The sequence below is a fragment of the Arachis hypogaea genome, chromosome 9 (genome assembly GCF_003086295.3).
Source record: "Arachis hypogaea cultivar Tifrunner chromosome 9, arahy.Tifrunner.gnm2.J5K5, whole genome shotgun sequence".
NCBI lineage: Eukaryota > Viridiplantae > Streptophyta > Magnoliopsida > Fabales > Fabaceae > Arachis > Arachis hypogaea.
Genome location: NC_092044.1, coordinates 17052442 through 17080078, shown reverse-complemented (window position 1 = coordinate 17080078; position 27637 = coordinate 17052442). Strand labels below are relative to the sequence as shown.

Below are 27637 nucleotides of genomic sequence, written 5' to 3'. Positions count from 1 at the left end.
TTTGAAATCAAATTATCATGTAAATATATATTTTTTCATATAATAGATATCTGTCATTTTATATACTGAGTTTTCTCTCTCTTTTCTGTTGATCGAAACATATATATATATATATACACACACACACTTTTCTCTTTATTTTCTCTTCTCTTCATTTTCTTTGTTTCCTTTCTTTTTTTCTCTTCTTTGCTCAACCAAGCAAAACATTAATCTCCTCTCAAATTAAAATAAATTAAGGAATGTCATGTATCAATTGATTAGTGATTAATAATTTAATCAATGGTGTAATATTCAGATTTAGACATTGCCAATAGCTAAATATTTCTAATAGATTTACATGCTACAGGGCATGATGCTAGCAATCTCTCATACCAAAAATGCAAAATCAAAAGATGTATTAACATATTAGACAAAATGACTCTCACCAAAAGCTCAACATAATTTCTCTCAACAAAGCATGGACCTAAGGATGGGTGCCATAAAATTGGCTGTGTGCAACTTGGTATAAACCAGTGATGGGAAGTCTATTTGCAACATCAACAGATAGCTTCAGCAGCCATCTTCTCTCGGACTGCTTTGTAACATTGGAGACTGCAAAGAGGAAGCTTTGATTTTGAATCGCGATACTTGTAAGGGTTGGGACATGACGGACCGGCACATCTCTCCCGTGATGGAGGATAACTGAGACAATACCAAATAATAATCATTAGCACTAAGGGAATTTTGGTGTGTTTGAAAACAAACTTGAAATCTATGAGTATCTTAACTTCTGATAAAGATTTGTTGTCAGTTCATGGAAACAGCTAAAGGAAATTCATTGAAATTAAATTTCAAGGACGCAAAAACCACCCTGGCGTTTGATGTTCCTATCAGAATTCTATCTCAAGCTTTAATGTCAAGAGACCAGTGCTCAAAGCAAAAGAAACAACGACTAGGATGAAACATATGATACTATTGTGTCCAATCATATAACATCAGCGGGAAACCAAAGAAAAGTAAATGAATAATTCATTAAATCCAAGCTCATCAATTTCTTTCATCTTCTTTCCCTTTTTGCATTTTATTTACCAAACATATCTAAATAGCTTTGAGAAAAACAATCAAACTGGTTCCATATGTCAAAGCAAAGGACAGTACCTGCACGGTTTTGAATTGAATATACTAGGGAGGCCCATTTCATCAGGAAATGTCACAACTGTACCATTAGGACTCATCACATATCTAATAGTGTTTGATGCAAGCATTTGTGCATTGGCTGCCCTCTGCAAATAATAATAGAAGACAAATGACAGCTGTTAAACGCACATACACACATACAAATATACGAATAGACAGTTAGACGCATATAAACACACAGATTGTTTGAACTAAGCAAAACCTGAGCCAATTCTTCTTGACGTTTCTTCATTTTCTCTTCCCGCTTCTTCCTACTAGAATCTTGACCAAGAATTTTTCTTATAGCTTCAGCCTACAAAAATGTGAAATATGTACAATGGGGTCAAGGATTTTATGTAAAATTATACATAACAAAAGAAAAAAGCAGTAATTTGGAGAGAACACTAACCTCAGACTCCCGGGCAGCCTTCTCATTTTGCATTTTACGCCTCTGGGCAGCCTCAGCTTTCTTTAGTTGCTGCTCCACTTCTGTAAGCTTCTCCTTTTGCTCTGTATTCAAGATATACCATCACATTATGAATTGAGCCACATTACTAGTGCATCACATCAAACAGATAAAAGAAAATTAAGTAAATACGCACTTCTAGGCGGGGCAGGTGGTAATCCATTGGGAAACTCAATTAAACTTGAACCAGGTGCAGAGGCATCTTTGCTGGATTGAAGAGCCCGTTGACGAGTAGTTAGAGTTATTTCCCTTTTACTGTCCATCAAAACATCAACAGATTCCTTCCTCTGTTTTTTCTTTTTCTTATCCTCAACCTCAACATCAGACCCAGACTCATCCTCTTCCTCATAATCCACATCCTCATACACTCTATCTGGTCTAAACCTTTTCTTCCCATCTTTGCTTGATTTTGTTGAGGCTGCATTTTCCATGCTAGAAAGCTTTTTATGTTTCTTGCCTAATTCCTCTTCATCTCTATATACAGCAGAAACTTTTGATGTTTTCAGCTTTTCCAGATAACGAATCTCATCATCCTCATCACCAAATTCGTCATCAAGTACACGCCTCTTTGGTACTCGCTTGCTCTTCCGGACTGATTCAGACTTGTCTCCTTGCTTGCTTAATTTATTCTTTCCAGATAACCTCCCAATTAATGAGTCCTGACTTGAGAAATCCTTCCACGGAAGGCCTTGTAAGCCACTTCTCTTATCCAAGGGAGACTGGTTATCATCTGAATTGCTCTGCAATAACACAATCGAAGGAAGTCATCAATTGGGATTTTTCAATTAAAAAAAATCAGCTATAGAAGCAAGAAATCTAAATGACAAATAATCTTTCACAAAAGAGAGATAAGAAGTATATCAGCAAGTTATTGCACATAAGCAATAGATATGTCTATATATCTAGACAAAAAAATTGCATATCTTACCAATTAATGATTCAATCTGAAATATCCAGATATCCCACGAACCAACACTCATATTAAGTAGAAATATAGCATAGTACTGTATGATAAAGACATAATTGCTGAAGGAAGCTATTATCGCATCCAAAGGAAAACTACCTGATGCTTGTGGCGTGATCTAGTGGCATCTGATGATCGAGAGCTCTTTGTAGTTGATCCACTAGCTGAAGTACTGTTTGATGCAGAGTTGGCTTGAATAGTACGCGTAACACCACCAACCTTCAGCTTCACCTTTTTAACACGATTCTCATTCCCTAATGGATCCTGAGAAACACCAAACTGCCCTAAACTCGGACTATCTGGATTACTTCCACCATACATCTCTGCATTTCCCAATTCTGATTCTAAGCTATCCTTTGATTTGCTAGAACCCTTCCAATTAGCTGGAGCAAGAACACCCTCACTACAGCGTTTGTTTTGTAAGCTGCTTCGTCCAGGCTCATTACTATAAAACACATTGAACCCACCATCCTTATGGGATTTATCGTCTTCAGCATTCTCTTCACTAGAGACCCTGCTAACATCATCTGAAGGGGGTGTTGATGACAAGGGAGACAAGTCGGTACCATCAGGTACAGGCTGCGAATCTGGCCGAGGCCTGCGAGAAGTTTGACTCCTCTTCCTCCTCACAGCATTACTAAGGCCATCAAACCCGGAACCACCAAAATCTTCCATTAAACAGTTGTTATTATACCAAGCGCAGGTTCTGGTGCACTTTTGTCTCCCACAACTAAGAATGATAGCTTAGGTAAAACTACGAAAAGGCACTACAATAACAATATCACCTGCAACAGAATCATATGAAATCATTAACATTACAAATCCCACTCACTTGAAAGCACAAAAATCATACTCCAAAATAAAATTATAAAAAGAAAGAAAAGAAATAGACCATATTGAAAATTTTTTAGCAATGGGGGAAGAAAAGTAAAGAACATGCCAAATTTTAGGAAAAACAGCGGGTCGAAATCATCTTTCTCCTCAATTTCCCCCTTTTAATCATAAACCCTAACACAACTAGATAAGGGGAAAAAAGCGAGGGAAAAAATCCTTTCCAACTTTACTTTGGTAAAGGCTTCATAAAATATAAGAACACATTGAATCAAACACAGAAAAATAGGGCAACGGCCTCACACTCTGATTTGAGAAAATCGTTTCTATAGTATCTCAATCCTCCCCCCTCCCAAACCGATAGGCGTGGGTACAAAGAAAGAGCTTCCCGAGAAGTTGAGGAAACAGGGTGAGGCTCAGATCAGAGTTTCGAGGCAAAAGAATTGACAAACAAGCACAAACAAGTGTTCTACGATTGTGAAGGAAGGTTAGTGAATTAGGGTTAGGTGAAGGAGGGTTCTTGTTGTTGTTACCTTGAAGATTTCCCAAATTGCGAAGGTGTCTATGACTAAGTATTTGATGCCTCTTGTGGTGCAGGAAAGGCGAACTGTAGCCCAAGTTGTGATAGAAAGAGGGGCTTTTCTTCATGCTTTGCAAAAATGCGTTGTTAGGAGGTACTGTGTGAAATAGCAATGCCGCCATCGGTGATGCTTCTCTCCCCGGAATGCCTAGGCATCAATTTTTTTATTTAATTTAATTTAATTTAACTTTTAGTTTCTATAATCAAGCTAATCAAAGTTAAGGGATTCAGTCACCAAAAAAGAGTTAAGGGATTCGGGTGGTTTGTTTCACATTTTTTGTTTAAATAGTTAATCTATTAAATATATAAATTTCTTTAAGTAAACCTTTTTTTATATAGTTAGTAAATGAAAATTAAATTTTACTTATATCTGATTATTTAAAAGCAATTATATAATTTAATTTTTATGCAATTTAAGCAAACTTAAAAAAAATATAAGTGCAAATAGTTATTTATGAGTTATGACCACTAAAATTTGAAGGCCGTTAAAATTAACTATAAAAAAATTAAACTAATGATATGTCTATAAAAGGTGAATATTATTTGATAAAAATATTTAATTATTAAATTAAGAATTAATTTTATTAATTTTTTTTGAAATTCTCAAGAATAAATTACTATTTGTACCCATAAAAGATATAGACGCGGACAAAATGATGATTGTAATCACAAAAGATAACATCCATGTACCAAGAGTACTCGGACCTTGGTTACGCAATTGATCTGTTAGTTTCCGAACCTACGTGACAACAAAAATCTCCCAAACCTATCTACATGCATTCTAACATTTTTTTTTTGGTAAAGAAATTAGATAAAAAAGCTCTTCACACTACTGTGTGTCTTAGCAAAGCTCAATCGTCGCTGCCACCACCATCCAAAGTTGGAGAAGACGATCGGCGCACCTCCATGCCGCGACAAATAATTCTCCCCACCTAATCAAAGCAATTGTACAGAGTAAAGCATCATGGAAAGCATTTGTTGTCTTTACTTCACAAAGAATAGAGATATGCCATTGCATAAAAATTGATTGTTAATGTTGGCATATAAGAACAGAACAAATTTTCTATAAGGGATGGGATTGGATTGTGGGTCTTGTCCATTGCAAGATGTGTTTTTTTTTGTTTGTTTTCTTATTTCTCTTATCGTTCTTGTATATATGTGAACATGTGAAATAGGATTTACCTTTGTTTATCTTTTTTGGAATTTATCTTTGCTTAACATTTCTTGAAAATTCTATTTTTCATCTGCAGTGTCAATATTTATCTTCTAAAACTTGAATTTGATGTAGTTACATAGAATGATCTTTATCGTCTTTCTTGCAAGGATGTCCACCATCCATATAACTATTTCTATCAATCATAGAGGAAGGTTTGAGAGAGATCTATGTGAAAAGATGTTATATGTTGGTGGAGAAGTAACAGAGATTGAAAGGGTTAATGTCGATACGCTAAATGGATTTTTTATTAGTGATTTGCTGAAGGACATTGGATATACGTCCATCACTGATTTTCATTGGATAGAACCGGGTCAAGAGCTTGATAATGGACTGAAAATGTTAAGAGTTGATATGGACATAGTTAAAATGTATGAGGTAGCTGTGAGGTTAAATGTTCCTATTATAGTTGAAGAGAACATCGCTCCTACAAAGTTGAGATTAAAGACCTGTGCTAAGAGGATTCTAACTCCGAAAAAGACTAAAAAAAGAAGACTTGTAATTATTGAGGATGATGATTATGCTGAAATAGTGGGTCATGTACAGGCTGTCATGGAGGCCTATAGCAGGTAGGGGTTAGGCCCATAAGGAGGAGGCCCATGAAGCAAGTAAGCATGTTGAAGTTTAGTTCCAGAATGAGGACAGTTGCAATGTAACCCAAGAAAGACCCCAACAACCAACTCAACCAATCCAATCACCAAAGCAGGAATCTCAGCCTCCCACAACACTTGTGCAACCAGATGAGCCCCATCCAATCAATCCCAGCCTTCACAGCTAGGGGTGTAATCGGTTCGGTTTGGTTCGATTTTAGACCGAAAATCAACCGAACCGACCTGATCGGTTCTTGGTGGACGAAATTGTGATACAAGAGTTCTAGGCACTGTTAGAGAAGCTCACAACTCCGTTCAACTTAACCAGCAAGTGTACTGGGTCATCCAAGTAATACCTTACGTGAGTAAGGGTCGATCCCACAGAGATTATTGGTATGAAGCAAGCTATGGTCACCTTGTAAATCTCAGTCAGGCAGATTAAATGGTTTATGATAAGTTCAAAAATTAATAATAAAAAGAAAATAAAATAGGATAGAAATACTTATGTAAATCAATAGTGGAAATTTCAGATAGGCGCATGGAGATGCTGTGCTCCTCTTGAATCTCTATTTTCTTATTACATTCATCCAATCCTTCTTACTCCTTTCCATGGCAAGCTGTATGTAGGGCATCACCATCATCAATGGCTATTTTTAATCCTCTCGGGAAAATTGTCCTATGCGCTGTCACTGCACGGCTAATCGTCTGGAGGCATCACCCTTGACAATGGCTACATCCCATCCTCTCAGTGAAAATGGTCCAGATGCTCTGTCACAGCACGGCTAATCATCTGTCGGTTCTCAATCAGGTTGGAATAGAATCCCTTGATTCTTTTGCGTTTGTCATCACGCCCAACCTTCACGAGTTTGAAACTCGTCACAGTCATTCAATATCGGAATCCTACTCGGAATACCACAGACAAGGTTAGACTCTCCGGATTCCCGGGATCCTACTCGGAATACCACAGACAAGGTTAGACTTTCCGGATCCCCATGAATGCCGCCATCTATCTAGCTTATACCACGAAGATTCTGTTGGGGAATCTAAGATATATGCGCCCAGCCTAGAGTAGAACAAAAGTGGTTGTCAATCACGCGCGTTCATAGGTGAGAATGATGATGAGTGTCACGGATCATCACATTCATCAAAGTGTTGTGCAACGTATATCTTGGAATGAGAATAAAAGAGAATTGAATAGAAAATAATAGTGATTGTATTGAAACTTGAGGTACAGCAGAGCTCCACACTCTTAATCTATGGTGTGTAAAAACTCCACCGTTGAAAATACATAAGTGAAAGGTTCAGGCATGGCCGAATGGCCAGCCCCCATGAGGGTGATCAAAAGACCGAATGGTCAAAAGATGACTAATACACTAGTAAAAAGTCTTATTTATACTAAACTAGCTACTAGGGTTTACATGAGTAAGTAATTGATGCATAAATCCACTTACGGGGCCCACTTGGTGTATGCTTGGGCTGAGCTTGATCTATCCACGAGCTGAAGCTTTTCTTGGAGTTGAACTCCAAGTTATAACGTGTTTTGGGCGTTCAACTCCGGATCATGACGTGTTTCTGGCGTTTAACTCCAGACAGCAGCATGTACTTGGCGTTCAACGCCAATTTACGTCATCAATTTCCGAATAAAGTATGGACTATTATATATTTCTGGAAAACTCTGGATGTCTACTTTCCAACGCCGTTGAGAGCGCGCCATTTGGAGTTATGTAGCTCCAAAAAATCCATTTTGAGTGCAGGGAGGTCAGATTCCAACAGCATCAGCAGTCCTTTGTCAGCCTCCTTTTCAGAGTTTTGCTCAAGTCTCTCAATTTCAGCCAGAAATTACCTGAAATTACAGAAAAACACACAAACTCATAGTAAAATCCAGAAATGTGAATTTAACATAAAAACTAATGAAAACATCCCTAAAAGTAGCTTGAACTTACTAAAAACTACCTAAAAACAATACCAAAAAGCGTATAAATTATCCGCTCATCATAACACCAAACTTAAATTGTTGCTTGTCCCCAAGCAACTGAAAATCAATTAGGATAAAAAGAAGAGAATATACTATAAATTTAAAAATATCAATGAATATTAATTCTAATTAGATGAGCGGGACTTGTAGCTTTTTGCTTCTGAACAGTTTTGGCATCTCACTTTTTCCTTTGAAGTTTAGAATGATTGGCTTCTATAGGAACTTAGAATTTCAGATAGTGTTATTAATTCTCCTAATTAAGTATGTTGATTCTTGAACACAGCTACTTTTATGAGTTTTGGCCGTGGCCCTAAGCACTTTGTTTTCCACTATTACCACCGGATACATAAATGCCACAGACACATGACTGGGTGAACCTTTTCAGATTATGACTCAGCTTTGCTAGAGTCCCCAGTTAGAGGTGTCCAGAGCTCTTAAGCACACTCTTTTTGCTTTGGATCACGACTTTAACCACTCAGTCTCAAGCTTTTCACTTGGACCTTCATGACACAAGCACATGGTTAGGGATAGCTTGATTTAGCCGCTTAGGCCTGGATTTTATTTCCTTGGGCCCTCCTATCCATTGATTCTCAAAGCCTTGGATCCTTTTTACCCTTGCCTTTTGGTTTTAAGGGCTATTGGCTTTTTCTGCTTGCTTTTTCTTTTCTTTCTATTTTTTTCGCCATTTTTTTCTTTTTTTTCGCAAGCTTTTTACTTTTCACTGCTTTTTCTTGCTTCAAGAATCAATTTCATGATTTTTCAGATCATCAATAACATTTCTCTTTGTTCATCATTCTTTCAAGAGCCAACAGTTTTAACATTCATAAACAACAAGATAAAAAATATGCACTGTTCAAGCATTCATTCAGAAAACAAAAAGTATTGTCACCACATCAATATAATTAAATTAAATTCAAGAACAATTTTCAAAATTTATGTACTTCTTGTTCTTTTGAATTAAAAACATTTTTTTATTTAAGAGAGGTGAAGGATTTATAGAATTTATTCATAGCTTTAAGACATAGTTACTACATACTAATGATCATGAAGTAGAGACACAAAACATAGATAGACATGAAGCATAAAAACCGAAAAAGCAGAGAAAATAAGAACAAGGAATGAGTCCACCTGAGTGAGGGTGGCGCCTTCTTGAAGGTCCAATGGTGCTTTTTGAGCTCCTTTATGTCTCTTCCTTGCTTCTGTTGCACGATCCATAGTGATTTTGGTGTTCCTATCCTTAGTTGCTTCCAATAATTATGTGGAGGAACATGTATCCCCTGAGGTATCTCAGGGATTTCTTGAGGAGAGAATTTCTCATGCTCTCTAGATGTGCAGTCAAATGCTCTTCTACTGAGCTATGGACCCTTGAGATGAATCTCTCCATCTCCCATGACTCAGAGGTGGAAGCTTTTGTCTTCCCTTTTCCTTTTCTAGAGAATTCTCCGGCCTTAGGTGCCATTGATGGTAATGGAAAAACAAAAAAGCTTATGCTTTTACCACACCAAACTTAAAATATTGCTTGCCCTCGAGCAAGAGAAAAAATAAGAGAAGAAGAAGAAGAAGAGAATATGGAGGAGAAGGGTAAGTGTAGGTTCGGCCAAGGTATAGAAGAGGGGGTTGTGTTGTGTGAAAATGAAGTAGAATGGAAGGGTATATATAGGGAAAGGGGAGAGGGTAGGTTCGGCCATTTAGGGTGGGATTGGGTGGGAAAGAAAATTTGAATTTGGAAGGTAGGTGGGGTTTATGGGGAAGAGTGGATGGATGTGAATGGTGAAGAGGGTAATTGGAAAGAGAGATTGAGGTGATTGGTGAAGGGTTTTGGGAAGTGTGACATGGGGAAGAGTAAAATAGGATTAGGAGGTAAGGTGGGAATATAGTAGGTGGGGATCCTGTGGGGTCCACAGATTCTGAGGTGATCCTGTGGGGTCCACAGATTCTGAGGTGTCAAGGAATTCCATCCCTGCACCAAATAGGCATGTAAAATGCCTTTGCATACCATTCTGGCGTTTAAACACCCATTGGTGCACGTTCTGGGCGTTCAACGCCCATATGTAACATGTTTCTGGCGTTGAACGCCAATTTCATGCTTGTTACTAGCGTTTAGCGCCAGCTTTTCCTCTAGGCACATTCCTGGAGTTCAAACGCCAGAATGTTGCTTGTTTCTGGCGTTCAGCGCCAGATTCATGCTCTGTTCTGGCGTTGAACGCCAGACAGATGCTCCTTACTGGCGTTGAACGCCAGTCTGTGCTTCCTCTAGGGTGTGATTTTTCTTCTGCTATTTTTGATTCTATTTTTAATTTTTATATTTTTTTCGTGACTCCACATGATCATGTACCTAATAAAACACAAAATAACAATAAAATAGAATAAAATAAAAATTAGATAAATAAAATTGGGTTGCCTCCCAACAAGCGCTTCTTTAATGTCAATAGCTTGACAGTGGGCTCTCATGGAGCCACAAAGGTGATCAGGTTAATGTTGTATAGTCCCAACACCAAACTTAGAGTTTGGATAAGGGGTCTTAACACCAAACTTAGAGTTTGGTTGTGGCCTCCCAACACCAAACTTAGAGTTTGACTGTGGGGGCTCTTCTTGACTCTGAACTGAGAGAAGCTCTTCATGCTTACTCTCTTTTGTCACAGAGGGATGGCCATGTGCCTTAAACACAAGGTAGTCCCCATTCAATTGAAGGACTAGTTCACCTCTGTTGACATCTATCACAGCTCCTGCTGTAGCTAGGAAAGGTCTTCCAAGGATGATGCATTCATCATCTTCCTTCCTAGTGTCTAAGATTATGAAATCAGTAGGGATGTAAAGGCCTTCAACCTTTACTAACACGTACTCCACTATTCCATAAGCTTGTCTCAATGACTTGTCTGCCAATTGTAATGAGAACAAGGCAGGTTGTACCTCTATGATCCCCAGCTTCTCCATTATAGAGAATGGCATAAGATTTATCCCTGACCCCAGATCACACAGAGCTTTTTCAAAGGTCATGGTGCCTATGGTACAAGGTATTAAGAACTTGCCAGGATCTTGTCTCTTTTGAGGTAAAATTTGCTGAATCCAGGTATCTAGTTCATTAATGAGCAAGGGAGGTTCACTTTTCCAAGTCTCATTACCAAACAGCTTGGCATTCAGCTTCATGATAGCTCCTAAATATTGAGCAACTTGCTCTCCAGTCACATCTTCATCCTCCTCAGAGGAAGAATAGTCTTCAGAGCTCATGAATGGCAGAAGGAGATTTAATGGAATCTCTATGGTCTCTATATGAGCCTCAGATTTCTTTAGATCCTTAATAGGAAACTTCTTCTTTGTTGAGAGACGTCCCAGGAGGTCTTCCTCACTAGGATTTTCGTCCTCCTCCTCCCTTGTGCATTAGGCCATGTTGATTACATCAATGGCCTTGCACTCTCCTTTTGGATTCTCTTTTGTATTGCTTGGGAGAATACTGGGAGGAGTTTCAATGACTTTCTTACTCAGCTGGCCCACTTGTGCCTCCAGATTTCTGATGGAGGATCTTGTTTCACTCATGAAATTGAAAGTGGCCTTTGACAGATCAGAGACTAGATTGGCTAAATTAGAAGTGTTTTGTTCAGAATTCTCTATCTGTTGCTGAGAAGATGATGGAAAAGGCTTGCTATTACTCAGCCTGTTGCGTCCACCATTGTTAAAGCCTTGTTGAGACTTTTGTTGATCCTTCCATGAGAAATTTGGATGGTTTCTCCATGATGAATTATAGGTGTTTCCATAAGGTTCACCCATATAATTTACCTCTGCTATTGCAGGGTTCTCAGGATCATAAGCTTCTTCAGAAGCTGCCTCTTTAGTACTGTTGGATGCATTTTGCCATCCATTCAGACTTTGAGAGATCATGTTGACCTGTTGAGTCAACACTTTATTCTGAGCCAATATGGCATTCAGAGCATCAATTTCAAGAACTCCTTTCTTCTGAGGTATCCCATTATTCACTGAATTCCTCTCAGAAGTGTACATGAATTGGTTGTTTGCAACCATATCAATGAGTTCTTGAGCCTCTTCAGGCGTTTTCTTTAGGTGAATAGATCCACCTGCAGAATGGTCCAATGACATTTTCGAAAATTCAGATAGACCATAATAGAATATATATAATATGGTCCATTCTGAAAACATGTCAGATAGACATCTTTTGGTCAACTGCTTGTATCTTTCCCAAGCTTCATAGAGGGATTCACCATCTTTTTGTTTGAAGGTTTGAACATCCACTCTTAACTTGCTCAGCTTTTGAGGAGGAAAGAATTTATCCAAGAAGGTTGTGACCAGCTTATCCCAGGAGTCCAGGCTATCCTTAGGTTGTGAATACAACCATAGTCTAGCTCTGTCTCTTGCAGCCAAAGGGAAAAGCATGAGTCTATAGACTTCAGGATCAACTCCATTCGTCTTTACAGTCTCACAGATCTGCAAGAATTCAGTTAAAAACTGATAAGGATCTTCAGATGGAAGTCCATAAAACTTGCGGTTTTGTTGCATTAAGGCAACTAGCTGAGGTTTCAGCTCAAAGTTATTGGCTCCAATGGCAGGGATGGAGATGCTTCTTCCATCAAACTTGGACGTTGGCTTTGTGAAGTCACTAAGCATTCTCCTTGCATTATTATTATTTTCGGCTGCCATCTCCTTCTCTTGTTCTAACATTTCTGAAAGGTTACCTTTAGATTGTTGTAACTTAGCTTCTCTTAATTTTCTCTTCAGAGTCCTTTCAGGTTCTGGATCAATTTCAACAAGAGTGCCTTTTTTTCTTGTTCCTGCTCATATGAAAGAGAAGAAAACAAGAAAAGAAAGAGGAATCCTCTATGCCACAGTATAGAGATTCCTTTATGTTAGTAGAAAAAGAAGGGGATAGAAGAAAGAAAAGTGAAGAATCCAAACACAAGGGATATATTGGGTTCGGATTTTTAGATGAAGAGAGGTGAAGAGAAGTGTTAGTAAATAAATAATTAAATAGAATAAGAAAAGAGATAGAGAATTTCGAAAATAATTTTGAAAAAAAGTGTTAGTAATTTTCGAAAATTAGAGATAAGATAAGATTAAAATTAAAATTTAAAACAAAAAAGAATTTTTGAAAAAGAGATGAGATATTTTAAAAAATTAGAGAGGGAAAAGTAGTTAGGTGGTTTTGAAAAAGATAAGAAACAAACACAAAGTCAAAAAGTTAGTTGAAAAAGATATTAAAATCAAATTTGAAAAGATTTAGAAGATAGGAAGTTAGATGAGATATTTTGAAATCAAATTTTTGAAAAAGATAAAATTTTTGAAAAAAGATAAGATAAAAGATAAAAAGATTTAATTCAAAAATTTTAAAATTACTTACTTCACTAACAAGAAACTACAAGATAAGATTCTAGAACTTAAAGATTGAACCTTTCTTAACAAGAAAATAACAAACTTCAAATTTTTGAACCAATCACATTAATTGTTAACATATTTTCGAAAATTTGATATAAAGATAATAAAAAGATTTTGAAAATATTTTGAAAAAGATTTTTGAAATTTTCGAAAAATAGAAAAAAATGAAAAAAATATAATTTTTGAAAAAGATTTTGAAAAGATAAGATTTTTAAAATTGAAAATTTGACTTGACTTGTAAGAAACAACTAATTTTAAAAATTTTTTGACTAAGTCAACTCAAATTTTCGAAAATTGTGAGAAAAATAAGGAAAATATATTTTTTTGATTTTCGAATATTTTAATTATGAGAGAGAAAAACACAAACATGACCCAAAACATGCAAATTTTGGATCAAAACACAAGATGCATGCAAGAACACTATGAATGTCAAGATAAACACCAAGAACACTTTGAAGATCATGATCAACATCAAGAACATATTTTTGAAAAAAATTTTGATGCAAAGAAAACATGCAAGACACCAAACTTAGAAATCTTTAATGCATAGACTCTAACAAACGAAAAATGCATATGAAAAACAACAAACAACACAAAACAAGAAATCATCAAGATCAAACAAGAAGACTTATCAAGAACAACTTGAAGATCATGAAGAACACTATGAATGCATGGAATTTTCGAAAAATGCAAGAAAAATTTTTAAAGCATGCAATTGACACCAAACTTAAAAATTGACTCAAGACTCAAACAAGAACACAAAATATTTTTGGTTTTTATGATTTTATAATTTTTTTGGATTTTTTATTAATTTTTTTTCGAAAATATAGTTTGGAAAAACGAAAAATAAAAGAAAAATTTTGAAAAAGATTTTTTGAAAAGAAAATTACCTAATCTGAGCAACAAGATGAACCGTCAGTTGTCCATACTCGAACAATCCCCGGCAACGGCGCCAAAAACTTGGTGGACGAAATTGTGATACAAGAGTTCTAGGCACTGTTAGAGAAGCTCACAACTCCGTTCAACTTAACCAGCAAGTGTACTGGGTCATCCAAGTAATACCTTACGTGAGTAAGGGTCGATCCCACAGAGATTGTTAGTATGAAGCAAGCTTTGGTCACCTTATAAATCTCAGTCAGGCAGATTAAATGGTTTATGATAAGTTCGAAAATTAATAATAAAAGAAAATAAAATAGGATAGAAATACTTATGTAAATCAATAGTGGAAATTTCAGATAGGCGCATGGAGATGCTGTGCTCCTCTTGAATCTCTATTTTCTTATTACATTCATCCAATCCTTCTTACTCCTTTCCATGGCAAGCTGTATGTAGGGCATCACTATCATCAATGGCTACTTTTAATCTTCTCGAGAAAATGATCCTATGCGCTGTCACTGCACGGCTAATCGTCTGGAGGCATCACCCTTGACAATGGCTACATCCCATCCTCTCAGTGAAAATGGTCCAGATGCTCTGTCACAGTACGGCTAATCATCTGTCGGTTCTCAATCAGGTTGGAATAGAATCCCTTGATTCTTTTGCGTTTGTCATCACGCCCAGCCTTCAGGAGTTTGAAGCTCGTCACAGTCATTCAATACCGGAATCCTACTCGGAATACCACAGACAAGGTTAGACTTTCCAGATTCCCGGGATCCTACTCGGAATACCACAGACAATGTTAGACTTTCCGGATCCCCATGAATGCCGCCATCTATCTAGCTTATACCACGAAGATTCTGTTGGGGAATCTAAGAGATATGCGCCCGGCCTAGAGTAGAACGAAAGTAGTTGTCAATCACGCGCGTTCATAGGTGAGAATGATGATGAGTGTCACAGATCATCACATTCATCAAAGTGTTGTGCAATGTATATCTTGGAATAAGAATAAAAGAGAATTGAATAGAAAATAAAAGTGATTGTATTGAAACTTGAGGTACAGCAGAGCTCCACACCCTTAATCTATGGTGTGTAGAAACTCCACCGTTGAAAATACATAAGTGAAAGGTTCAGGCATGGCCGAATGGCCAGCTCCCATGAGGGTGATCAAAAGACCGAATGGTCAAAAGATGACTAATACACTAGTAAAAAGTCTTATTTATACTAAACTAGCTACTAGGGTTTACATGAGTAAGTAATTGATTCATAAATCCACTTCCGGGGCCCACTTGGTGTATGCTTGGGCTGAGCTTGATCTATCCACGAGCTGAGACTTTTCTTGGAGTTGAACTCCAAGTCATAACGTGTTTTGGGCGTTCAACTCCGGATCATGACGTGTTTTTGGCGTTTAACTCCAGACAGCAGCATGTACTTGGCGTTCAACGCCAATTTACGTCATCAATTTCCGAATAAAGTATGGACTATTATATATTGCTGGAAAGCTCTAGATGTCTACTTTCCAAAGCCGTTAAGAGCACGCCATTTGGAGTTCTGTAGCTCCAAAAAATCCATTTCGAGTGCAGGGAGGTCAGATTCCAACAGCATAAGCAGTCCTTTGTCAGCCTCCTTTTCAGAGTTTTGCTCAAGTCCCTCAATTTCATCCAGAAATTACCTGAAATTATAGAAAAACACACAAACTCATAGTAAAGTCCAGAAACGTGAATTTAACATAAAAACTAATGAAAACATCCCTAAAAGTAGCTTGAACTTACTAAAAACTACCTAAAAACAATGCCAAAAAGCGTATAAATTATCCGCTCATCGGTTCTACAATGATACCAACCATTCGGTTGGCTACTGTTTGAACAACCAAACCAAACCGAACAAAACCAATAGCAGTTTGGTTCGGTCGGTTTTTTCAATTTTTTTACATCTAATAATCAGAATTTAAATTACAATAAAATAAAGTTTAAAACTGCCAATAAACTAGAATAACAAGAGTATATTACATCCAAATTCAATACAAATTCAACTTAATTAAACATAAAATAAAGACAATTAAAAATGTCTAGCAAAACAACAAAAATAAACACACTTTAAACCAAAATAGTCACTTTAAAACAAATAAAAACCAAAGAGCCACCATGCTTAATCTGAATCTACACCAGACTCATCATCATCTTCTCCGGTTGGTGCAATTTCTACAAAAATAAAACAAAAAAATCAATATAGCTTATAAACATAAACATAATATAGATTATAAATTATAAACATAAACCATGAAGGAACTACAAAATTCTTTTTTGCATACCTAATTCAAGTTTCTCAAACTCTTCAATAAGCTCCTCAAAATCAGTTGTCATTGGAGAAGCACGAAGCCAATTTTGTGTGCAAATCAATGCCTCAACTATCTTTGGGTTAAAGAACTCCTATAGTTGTTAGGCACTCTTCCACCAGTGCTAAAAGCTGATTCTGAAGCAACAGTCGAGACCGGCATTACTAAGACATCTGCTATTTAGGATAAGATAGGATACTTGCTAGAATTCACCTTCCACCAATTTAATATGTCAAAAGTATTTTGATCACGAGACTTTTCTAAACCATCCATCAAATACAAATCCACCTCATTCTTGTTGATGATCTCATAAAAATGCACCTCCTTGAAAAAATCCCCAGCAATGTCGCCATCAGGTACTCCCACATCTAATGTATCATCCATTGTTGCTGAAGTAAAAGATCTACCCCCCATTATTTGCATTCACATAGCATTCAAACATCTTGGAGAAGGTCTCTTTCACTTTTGCACCCAAAAAATCAGCCTCATCCTTATCATATAGCTTTTCAAAGCTAAAGTTCACTAACTTCAATTTGTATCTAGGATCAAGAACCACAGCAACAAAAATCATCATATTGATATTTTTTATGTTACCCCAATACTTGTCATACTTAAGCTTCATCCTCTCAGCCATACTCCCAAATAATGGATCTCGACTACCACAAGAAGCCTTGAACACTCGCAAGATCTTACAAAACTCATGAAAATATTGAGAAGAAGTCACAAGCAAACTACCAGACACACTCTTTGTAACATCATGAAAAATTTTTAAGAATTCCATAAAGTATTTTGCATTGTCCCAATCAAGATTCCTCGGAATACCACCTTGCATTAGAGCATATTCTATATCTCTCTCCCCTAACCTCTTGACGCCTTTTGAAACTTCAAACCACTTTCAAGCATAGTGTATGTAGAGTTCCATCTAGTGGGAACATCGAGTTGAACAGTACATTTGTCTTGTATCCTAGATTCCTTAATGAAATTTTTTAACCTATTCATGCGACTAGGGGAAGCACGCACATATCTAATAGCATTTCTTATCTTGCTAATAGATTCATGCATCTCTTTCATCCATCATTAATAACAAGATTAAGAATATGTGCACAACACCTAACATGCAAATGCTCTCCTTTCAAAGGATGTAAATTCCAATCCTCCATTCTAGTTCTTAGATAAGATATTGCAGTATCATTAGAACTAGCATTATCAACAGTAATTGTGAACACTCTAGATATCCCCCACCCCAAAAGACATCTCTCAATTTTTCTACCAATTGTTTCTCCTTTGTGGTTTTTAATAAGACAAAAATTGATAATCCTCTTTTGCAATTTCCAATCATGGTCAATGTAATGAGCAGTGAGCCACATATAATTCAGATTTTGCACAGAAGTCCAACAATCAGTAGTTAAACAAACAGATTGATTTGGTTGTTTGAACACAGTTTTCAACCTATTCTTCTCACTAATATAAAGATTCCAACAATCCTTAGCAACAGTAATCCTTCCTGGAAGTAGAAATCTAGGTTGCACAATACTCATATAGAATCTGAATCCCTCCCCCTCAACAAACTTGAATGGTAGCTCATCAACAATTATCATCCTAGTAAGGACTTTTCTACTCATTTCAGCATCAAAAGTAACTACAGTAAATATTCCTTCACCCTTTTTTTGTTGGAAGGTAAGGATTATTTGACTAGGGTCACCCGACACCCTAGGAAATTTTTTACATTGATTCAACAAATGATAACGCATATTAATTGTACCATTTCTATGAGAGTCACATGCATATGATGCACCACACCAATTACATTTAGCCCTAGGATGTGATGGCTTGGACTTAGGATCCTTTGTAAAGTGTTCCAAAGTCCAAGATCTAGGTCTAGAAGGTTTTCTGTTACCTTCATTGGGATCATCCTTGCCATCCTCTTCATCAGTTTCCACAGTGCTTGGAGCTTAATTTGTAGGAGTTGCTCTCGGAGTTGCACCCACATTAGTTGAATCAACCTTCTGTAAATCATGTTACTTGTATGCGAAGTTTGTATTCGTAGGTTTTGATGAATGACAAACCAACAAACGACATGAAAAGACAAACCAACAAACAATTTGAATGAACAAGCATGAAGAGTTGAAAGCAAACACAACAACAACAAGAAACTCAAGTCCACAACATTTGAAGACAAGCATAGAGTCTTAGGACTTAGGTAACTTCTTGTTAAGAACCAATTGCTAAATCTCTCAACACACACTCACAAAATGTTTTGATGCACATCTTGCAATTCGATGCTAGCCAAAAGGTTTAAAAACTTGTTTTCAAAGGTACAAAAGCATAGGAATTGACTCCAACAAGTTTGAGATCAATCCTAAGCATTTTGAAGTGATTTTAAGCCATTCTTTAAGGTTTGCATCGATGCACACTCATCTTGCATCAATGCAAAGCATGCAACGACTTGTTGCATCGATGCAAAGATGTTTGCATCGATGCAACCTAGCTGAAAATTCAAATTTCAGCATCAAAGACACATTTGCATCGATGCAAAGTGTTATGCATCGATGCAGATAATTCAAAAACATAAAAAACGGCTAGTTTTGACATAAATGCTCCATCCCATTAATTCCCCAACGTTTCTAAGGTTTGGGAAATCTATAAATGGATGGATTGAAGCCTTATTTCATAATTTTGAGTATTTGGAAACTATCTTGTTCATATTCTTTCATTCTACACTTTTTTAAGTGATATAATACACAATTTGAGAGAGCAATATCAATTGGTTCAATAGTGCTAAACTTGTAATCACAAACTCTTCTAGAGAGCACTCATTTCATCTCAACAATTCTTTGAGAATTGTTTTCTTGTACACCTTGTAAATTGGAGTGTGATCTCCAAGGTTGAGTCAAGAGTTATAAACACTATAGTCGGTGAGGATACCAAAGAGGTATACTAAGTACTCAAGGCAAATCTTAGAGAAGGTATTTCTAAGTGGAGTGGGTTAGTATACGAGTGGTGATCATATACCGTGAGGTGTTAGAAACTAAGGACTCGGATTGTAAAAGGTTTTGCGCGAGCACCTTGAAGCTTGGCAATAGTGGAACTTCTCAATTGCGATTGAGAAAGAAAGTGGACGTAGGACAAGAATTGTGCCGAACCACTCTAAATAGCGTTTGCATCTCTCCAAACTCATCTCTTCAATATTATTGTCTTTTACCTTTAAGCAAATAAATTGTGATCGTAAAGTAGCTTCGTAAGTACTTAAGAAGTGGCTTAAGTCCGATTGGTGAAAAGCTTGATCAATTTATTTGAGTTGGTGTCTATTGGAAAGTAAAAGCTCCTTATAAATGCTTAGCAATTGAGTTAAGCTCTTGGAAAAATACTAGTACAATAACACTTTTGTATATTGTCTTTAAATTTATTAAAAAGATTCATTGTTGTTGCAATACTCAATTCACCCCCCCTCTTGAGTAATTGTGCATAGGTTCTACACCTTCGTCTTCTTTGATCTAGGATGGGGCAGGGGTTTGGTAAACACGCCGCTGTCCGTTGAAGAACGTACCACAGACTCAACATTTTCACCCCTAACTTCAGGCATCGGTTCATTGGATTGTTCATTGCTTGTTGGCTGCATATATACAAACATAACAATGAAATATATGCAGCCATATAAAATCACGTGAAACATATATATGCAGCCAAATTAAGCCAGTCCAACAAATTGTGAAACATATATATGCAGCCAAATTAAGTCACAACAACAAATTGTGAAACTTAAGCATTATAAGTCACGTGAAATATATGCAGACATGTGAAATATATGCAAACAAATTGTGAAACTTAAGCATTATATGCAGACATATATATGCAGCCATATAAAATCATATAAAATAAAAGGCACACATATAAAATCACATGGTCCATGTGAAAAAAAAATAGGCACTCATATTTACTGTATCTTCATAATGGATATTATTTCAAAGAAAAATACAATTAAATCTATTTTTCGTGTTTTACTAGAAGCAAATATAGCATTTTGCATAATCTGAGAAAAATCTATTTTCTATTTTTACTAGAAGCAAATAGATATTTTCTTTCGATTCAGATTTTACGGTTTGTATTGGATATATGTTTTTTTTTTCTTTTAAAGTTTCAAAAGCTTATCCTAACACCATAAATAAACCAGACACTCCAATCTTGCAACATAAATATAAAACATGAGGTAAGATCAATTCTAAAACCATGTCTCATAATATAGTTTTATATAAAGAATAGGAGAAACAAATATGAACTCCTATAACCACTTAGACACCATGTCAGCAAACAAATTAACCAATTAATTAAAGCTGTTTAGTAAAAATTAAGAAAAATTGTTAACTTTTTATTGGAAAAAACAGAGACCAGGGTTTGGTAAATAAGATAAAAAGAACATATAATAACCCACATTTTACATCACCATACATTGTTATCATCACTCACCGAGTACAGATTTCAGTAAAAGCAACAACAATAAAAATTTTGCAGAAAAAATTTCAATCAAACTCATCTTTCTAATTAAGCACAAACTAGCAACAACAATCAAAGACAATAATTTTAATCAAACTTGTCTTCCTAATTAAGCACAAACCAACAACAACCCTCAGAGACAAAAATTAAAAATCAAACTCATCTTCTTAATTAAGAAGAGACCAGCAACAACAATCAGGGACAAATTAAATTTGATATACTATGGCAATATAATGATTTGTGAATTTAACTAATATATGTGCCTTTAATCAATTATAAAAATTTGAACATCAAATTCTAACCTCCGAAGAAGACATTGTTCAGGTGCTTTTTCTAGGAGATGGCTCAGCGACCAGAGTGCTGCTTGGCGACTGGAGTGCTGCTCTGCTTAGGGTTTCTTGCCACGACTTAGGGTTTGTTCCAACGGCTTATGATTGGATGACGGTGTGGACTCAGGACTGCATGAGGACGCGAACTGGACGATGCTGCTGGCTACACGACGGCACTACTCTTTGCTATGCCTGCGAGCCTGCGACGGAGATGAATGGACGACGCTCTCTGGCTCTCTGGCTCCCTCAGGCTCTCATTCTCTCTGACATAGCCAGATGGAGGAGGAAGAATCGAAGATGGAAGTGAGCTGTGGCCTGTGGGTGAGTGGGCGTCTATGTGAGGAGTGAGGACTGAGGGAGTGAGGGTGAGTGGGTGACTGCGGCTGCGCAAGTGAAAGGAAAAGAAAGTGAGGGACTGAGGGTATTCACATCTAGGGTTTTATTCCTAGGTTAAATCAGTAAAGGTAAATCAGTAAAAAGAATCACTATGTAGCATCTTTTCGGTTTGGTTTGGTTCTTACCAACCAACCAAAAACCAAACCGAACTGATCGGTTTAATTCGAAAAAAACAAAAAAAACCAATTTTTTTGGTTTATCATTCGGTTGTTGTAATTTTTGATTCGGTTTTGCGATATTTTTCGGTCTGATTTGGTAACTTACACCCCTATTCACAGCACCCCAATGAGCATGACCAGCAGCCAAGGCATAATGCTAGTGAAACCTCTCCAACACAAGTTTTTGGTATAGGATCTAGTGAGAACGAAGGCCAAACAGTTGAACAATTAACCCAGTACATTCCATAGCCATATAGGAACCTACTCTTACAATCAAATCCTGAATCAGATCCAATTCCACCATCTGATACAAATAACACTCCCCAAAATAACCAATCCAATCCAAATGAGAAGGTTGAGGTAAGGCCTAAAGTGAACAAGAGATCAGCAAAGAGGCCTCCTCCCACCAGACAAATGAGAAGGCTGAGGTGAGGCCTAAAGTGAATAAGAGATCAGTAAAAAGGCCTCATCCCACCAGACAATCATTTATACCCAACCCTAATCTTGAAAAGCCTCCATCCTTTTATATCCCTGTTGATGAAGAGGACTACTTTGATGAAAATATTGGATATCATTGTTATGAGTTAGAAGAACTGAGGAGTATAGCAAGTGATGAAGATGCAGATCAGCCTCCAGTTTTTCCTCAGAGCAATGCTAATGTTCCTGTTAGGCAAGTCCAGTTGGAGTTGGGGATGGAGTTTTCCCCTAGATGTTTACATGATGAAAACTATATTGCAGATTGATGTCTTGTTTTGGTTACATTAGCATTTTGTTTACTTGTTTTGGTATTATCATGTAATCAAGAGAGCTACTATACTCTTATGCTTGCCTTTTGATATTTTGATTTACTAAACAGAGGAGCTAAAGTCTTATTGTTAGTCTTATGTTTCTTTATGCAAATACAGTATTTATGGTTTACATTTTCATTTTACCATTGAGGTTGCTATTCTTGTTTAGCACTGGAATTAGTATTATTGAATTACAATGATATGGTTAAGGAATGTATGAAAATGCATATTTAGATCATCAGCCCAATTGATAAAAGAACTATTTTGTCATATATGGAAATGATTTATAGTTTAACTTGTCAAATGATCAATCATTCATGGCTAATTATGTCAAACGTTTATAAATCACATGATCTGTTGTATTGTTTTCAATCTTTATTCATTCGAAGAACAAGAAACCATTTTCATAGACAACAACGATCTAAAAATACAAACTTCGTATATTTTGATCACTAAATTCAAGTTACAAGTTACACAAAACATCAACCCCAAGGCCATAGTTGCAAGTAATAATCTGCTCCTCTTAACTTCAGGCTTAACTTTTTTCATCTTCTTTATCATCATCGATAAAACCTCATGATTCTCCCGTGCAACTGCAATAATTGTCAATCCATCTTATTGTCTCGCATGAGAAAGCTCCATATTTCTTTTAACTAATGAATTTTCCAAACCCTCCCAACTTTCTTCGATCTCATCCACCCACATAAAATATTTGCAGTCTCTTGCCAGGAACATTAACATATATACCCACCCCAGTGTCAACTAAAATTCAAAAAAAAAAAGAGAGAACCTTCACAAAAAAATAAACGCATATCCATTACCTTCCAGAGAAGACATCGGATGAACCATCTCTTTGGATTCGTCATCGTGCCAAACTCCATCAACACAACCTCCATCCCACAGAAACATCTCCCATCAAGCTTCTTTTCCTTCTTCTATTTAAACTCGAAGCATTGCTGCAACTTGCATTACTTGTAGCCAAGTTAAATTTGCGTAGAGACATCTCTCGGGGTTAAAGGGTTGTCTTCTACCATGGTTTGTATTTTAGGACCAATGCAAAATGTAATACTGTCAATTTCTAGGTCAAAGTTCAAATTGGAGAAGAAAGGAATGCTAGGGTTTGAATCTTTGTATCACTTGGCTCTGAAACACTCACATGTCAAAGTAACAACACACATAGATAGGTTTGGGAGGTTTTTGTTACCACCGGTTTGGAAACTAACGGACTAATTGCGTAATCAACGCCCAGATACTCTTGGCACACAGAGGCCATCTTCCGTGGTTACAATCGTCGTTTCATTCTTATATGGGTACATTTGTCAGTGTCTGTATCTTTCATGGGTACAAATGGTAATTTATTCAAATTCTCAAATCAACATTTTATCATCATCCATATTCCAGTACTTTAACCTCTTTTACCGTTACCCAATCTTTTATCAAAGAAATAAGAAAGCAAACGAATCTCTTGTTACTACTTATTCTTCTTCTTCCAACAAGCAACTTTTCCTCTATCTCCTTCGCACACTCTTTCAAACTTTATGCTCTCTCTTTCTCTCTTACTACACATTGTTTTGATCTCTCCCTTCATCTGCTCCAATTCAAATTAAGGGTATTCGCGATGTGGTTTGGTTCAGTTTTAAGGGAAAAAGTCATCCAATCCGAATGCTTAATTTATGTGCGGTGCAGTTTGGATTGGATGAACTTTTTTTGGAAATCTGATCCGATTACAAGCGGTTTGGATCGGTTTGGATTTGCGGTTTTTTAAATAAAAAATAATAACTTAATTTATAGATTTAATAACCTGTCCAACAATCTAACATAATAATAAAACGTAACCCCATTAAACATTATAAAGCAACATGTCCAAATATCCAACAATCCAACCTATTCAGCAAGTCTTGAATAATAATTTTTCAACATAAGAACAACTAAACAAGTCTCAACAACACAAAATTAAATAACATAACAAAGTCTTAATAAAAATATAACATCAAAAACTCCAAGTTGAGAGGTAAAGCACCGATCACTAATCAGATTCATCACCAGAGTCTTCTTCATCTATTAGTTGAGGAATTTGCTCAAGTTCTATAATAAAATATAATAAAATAAATATTAGTAATTTAAACATATTATCAAGTAGTAAAATTAATAAATAAATGTAGATAGAATAAAACATAATAATAATAAAGAACTTTACCTTTCTCAAGTTTTTCAAATTCTTCAAAAGACTCCTCAAGGTCAATTGGCAATGAATTGACTCGAAACCAAATTTTGTGCACAAATCAAAGTTTCAACAGTTTTCAGGGTAAGAGAGCTTCTATATTGATTAAGCACTCTACCTCCAGTGCTAAAAGTAGATTCAGAAGCAACCGTTGATACCAGTATAGCTAGAATATCCCTCGCAATTTAACATAGAACATGATATTTGTAATTGTTAGAGCTCACTTTTCACCAAGTTAAAATATCAAAACTACTTAGATCAACTGGTTTCTCTAAGAACTCCATGAGATATAAATCCACTTTATTTGTGTTGACACTCTCACTTGTTTGTACATTATTTTCAAATGTTGCTACAAAGCAAACATCATCAAAGGCACTATCATCCATATCCACATCTTGGATGTGTTGTGCAGATTGGTGTGCATGATCACTATTGAAAGCAACTCTATAACTCTCAAACAAGCCATTGAATACTTCCTTCACCTTACCACATAAGAAATCAGCATCCTCCATCTCAAACAACCTTTGAAAACTCCACTCAACAAACTTAATCTTGTATCTAGAGTCAAGTACCACAGCAACAAAAATCATCATATTAATGTTCCTCAAGTTACCCCAATATTTATCATGCTTAGCCTTCATTTTTGTAGACATATACTTAAGTAATATGTCATTACTATCAGCCCAAGTTTTCAAAGAACTAAGAATTGAACAAAAGCAATGAAAATATGAAGAAGAGGTCACAAATGTAGAATCTAAGACTTTTTTTTTGTTACATTGGAAAAAAATCTTCAAAAACCTCACAAAGCATCTTGCATTATCCCAATCTTCATTCTTTGGAATTTTCCCTTTGCATCATTACAAATCCAGCGTCCCTTTCACTTAATCTCTTAAAGGCCTTTTGAAATTTTAAAGCACTATCATGCATTATGTAAGTGGAATTTCACTTAGTGGGGACATTTAATTACACACAAGAGCGGTCTTGGATCCTAGCCTCTTTAATACAACTTTTAAACCTATCCATGCGACTATGAGAAGTACGAACATATCTAACAGCATTCCTAATATTACTAATTGAAGAATGCATATCCTTCAAATCATCATTCACCACCAAGTTCAAGATATGAGCACAAAACGTAACATGCAAATTTTCACCTTTTAAAGGATGTGAATTCCAATCCTCCATTCTACCTTTCAAGTAACAAATGTTGACATCAATTGAACTAGCATTATGAATTGTGATGCTAAAGACTCTACTTATTTCCCAATTTAAAAGATATTTTTCTATCTACCTACCAATTATTTCACCTTTATGATTCTTGATGAGACAAAAGTTAAGAATTCTCTTTAACAACTTCCAATCTTGATCAATAAAATGTGCAGTGATACAAAGAGCTTGATTTGAGTTTATAAAGACACTCTTCAACTTTTGGTTTTCATTCATGAACAAGTTCCAATAATCCCTAGCAACTGATATCCTGCCTAGAATATGGAGTTTTGACTGCAAAACACTCATGAAATAACGAACCCCTCTCCTTTGACAAATCTAAAAGGCAGCTCATCTACAATTATTATTCTAGCAAGAGGTTGTCTACATAAATCATGATCAAATGATACAGTAGTCAAACAATTACCCATCCCATTTTCTTCTTCTTTTTTAAGTTGCTGCATAACAAGTGTTTTTTGTGTGGGATCAAGTGAATTTTTTGAAAATTTTCTATACTAAATTAACAAGTGACTATTAAGATTGCTAGTACCATTTTTATGTGAATCAGCCGCATAAGATGCTCCACACCACTTACGTATAGCCCTAGGTTTGGGACCACTTTCATCTTTTTTAAAATGCTCCCAAGTCCAAGATCTAGGTCTAATAGGTTTTTTAGTGTTACCTGTACCTTGTTTCTCAGACTGGCCAGGATTAGTTGACTCATTAGCAACATTTACTTTGCCTCTCTTCCTCTTAGATCTAGTTCCTTCATTGTTCTGATCACTGAGTGGCGGCAGTGATGGTGGCTGCGTCTGTATCTGCGTTTGTGGCTGTGGCTGCGGCTGCGGCTGTGGCAGCGGCATCGACTCTGACTGTCTCGAAGATCTAACTGATTCAAAAGTGGATGGAGTAGCACTGGTAAATTTTGGCTCATTGCTTTGAACATCCTGTGATAACCAAAATCAGTTTATGTTATTTTAATATTTTTCTCAATTAATCAACATATTAAATTGTTACCAACATACACATTACAATATAACAATATTACCTAGGGATATGAAGTTGACATTGTTGACTTTCAAATTGAAAGCTAAAATCAACTAAACAAATATAAAATCTGCAAAAATTCAACACAAAATTTAACATAACAGATTTTCAAAGATAACAAAAACAAATTGTCAAAAATAACAAATTTAACATAACAAATTGTCAAAGTAACAATAATAGATTGACTTCAAATTCAATACATTAACAGAAATAGAGGAGAAAAACCGTTTCTTTTTATTTTTAATAAAAAAGTTATCAAGAAAACAGGGTTGGGGGTGGTGCATGGATATTATTATTATAACTATAGTTTGAAAATTAAAGACACATATATAATATTGATTTTTTTATGATTGAGCTTAAAATAGACTAGAAAACCATGTGCACTTTGATATGATCATCATGTAAAAAAGTAGAAACGATTATATTACCAAGAAGAGAAGGCGGCAGTGGCGTCCCCGAGAAGAGGAGACAACAGCGGCGCCACCAAGAATAGGAGGCGGCAGAGGGCATCATTGAGAAGGGGTGGCCAGGACGGCGTTGGCGTGTGACTGTGAGAATGAGTGAGATTGAGTGAGGTGTGTGTGACTCTGTGAGATACGATTTGGTGACTTGGTGAGAGTGAGTAAGGGTGGAG

General features: G+C 36.2%; 1 protein-coding gene across 2 annotated transcripts; it reads right to left on the bottom strand.

The window, feature by feature from the left end:
• Window positions 1-232: 232 nt before the first annotated feature.
• LOC112710551 (uncharacterized) lies at window positions 233-4254 on the bottom strand. Of its 2 annotated transcripts, none has more exons than XM_025762818.3 (7): window positions 3950-4254; window positions 2685-3370; window positions 1758-2361; window positions 1565-1665; window positions 1379-1468; window positions 1138-1262; window positions 233-681 (listed from the first exon to the last, which is right to left on the bottom strand). In XM_025762818.3, exons 2-7 carry the CDS (start codon window positions 3258-3260, stop codon window positions 537-539), a joined length of 1641 nt encoding a protein of 546 aa, XP_025618603.1. In that variant the 5' UTR covers window positions 3261-3370; window positions 3950-4254; the 3' UTR covers window positions 233-536. The 2 variants fall into 2 exon arrangements, with proteins under 2 accessions (XP_025618603.1, XP_025618604.1); XM_025762819.3 differs by having other exon boundaries at window positions 3720-4118.
• Window positions 4255-27637: the final 23383 nt, after the last annotated feature.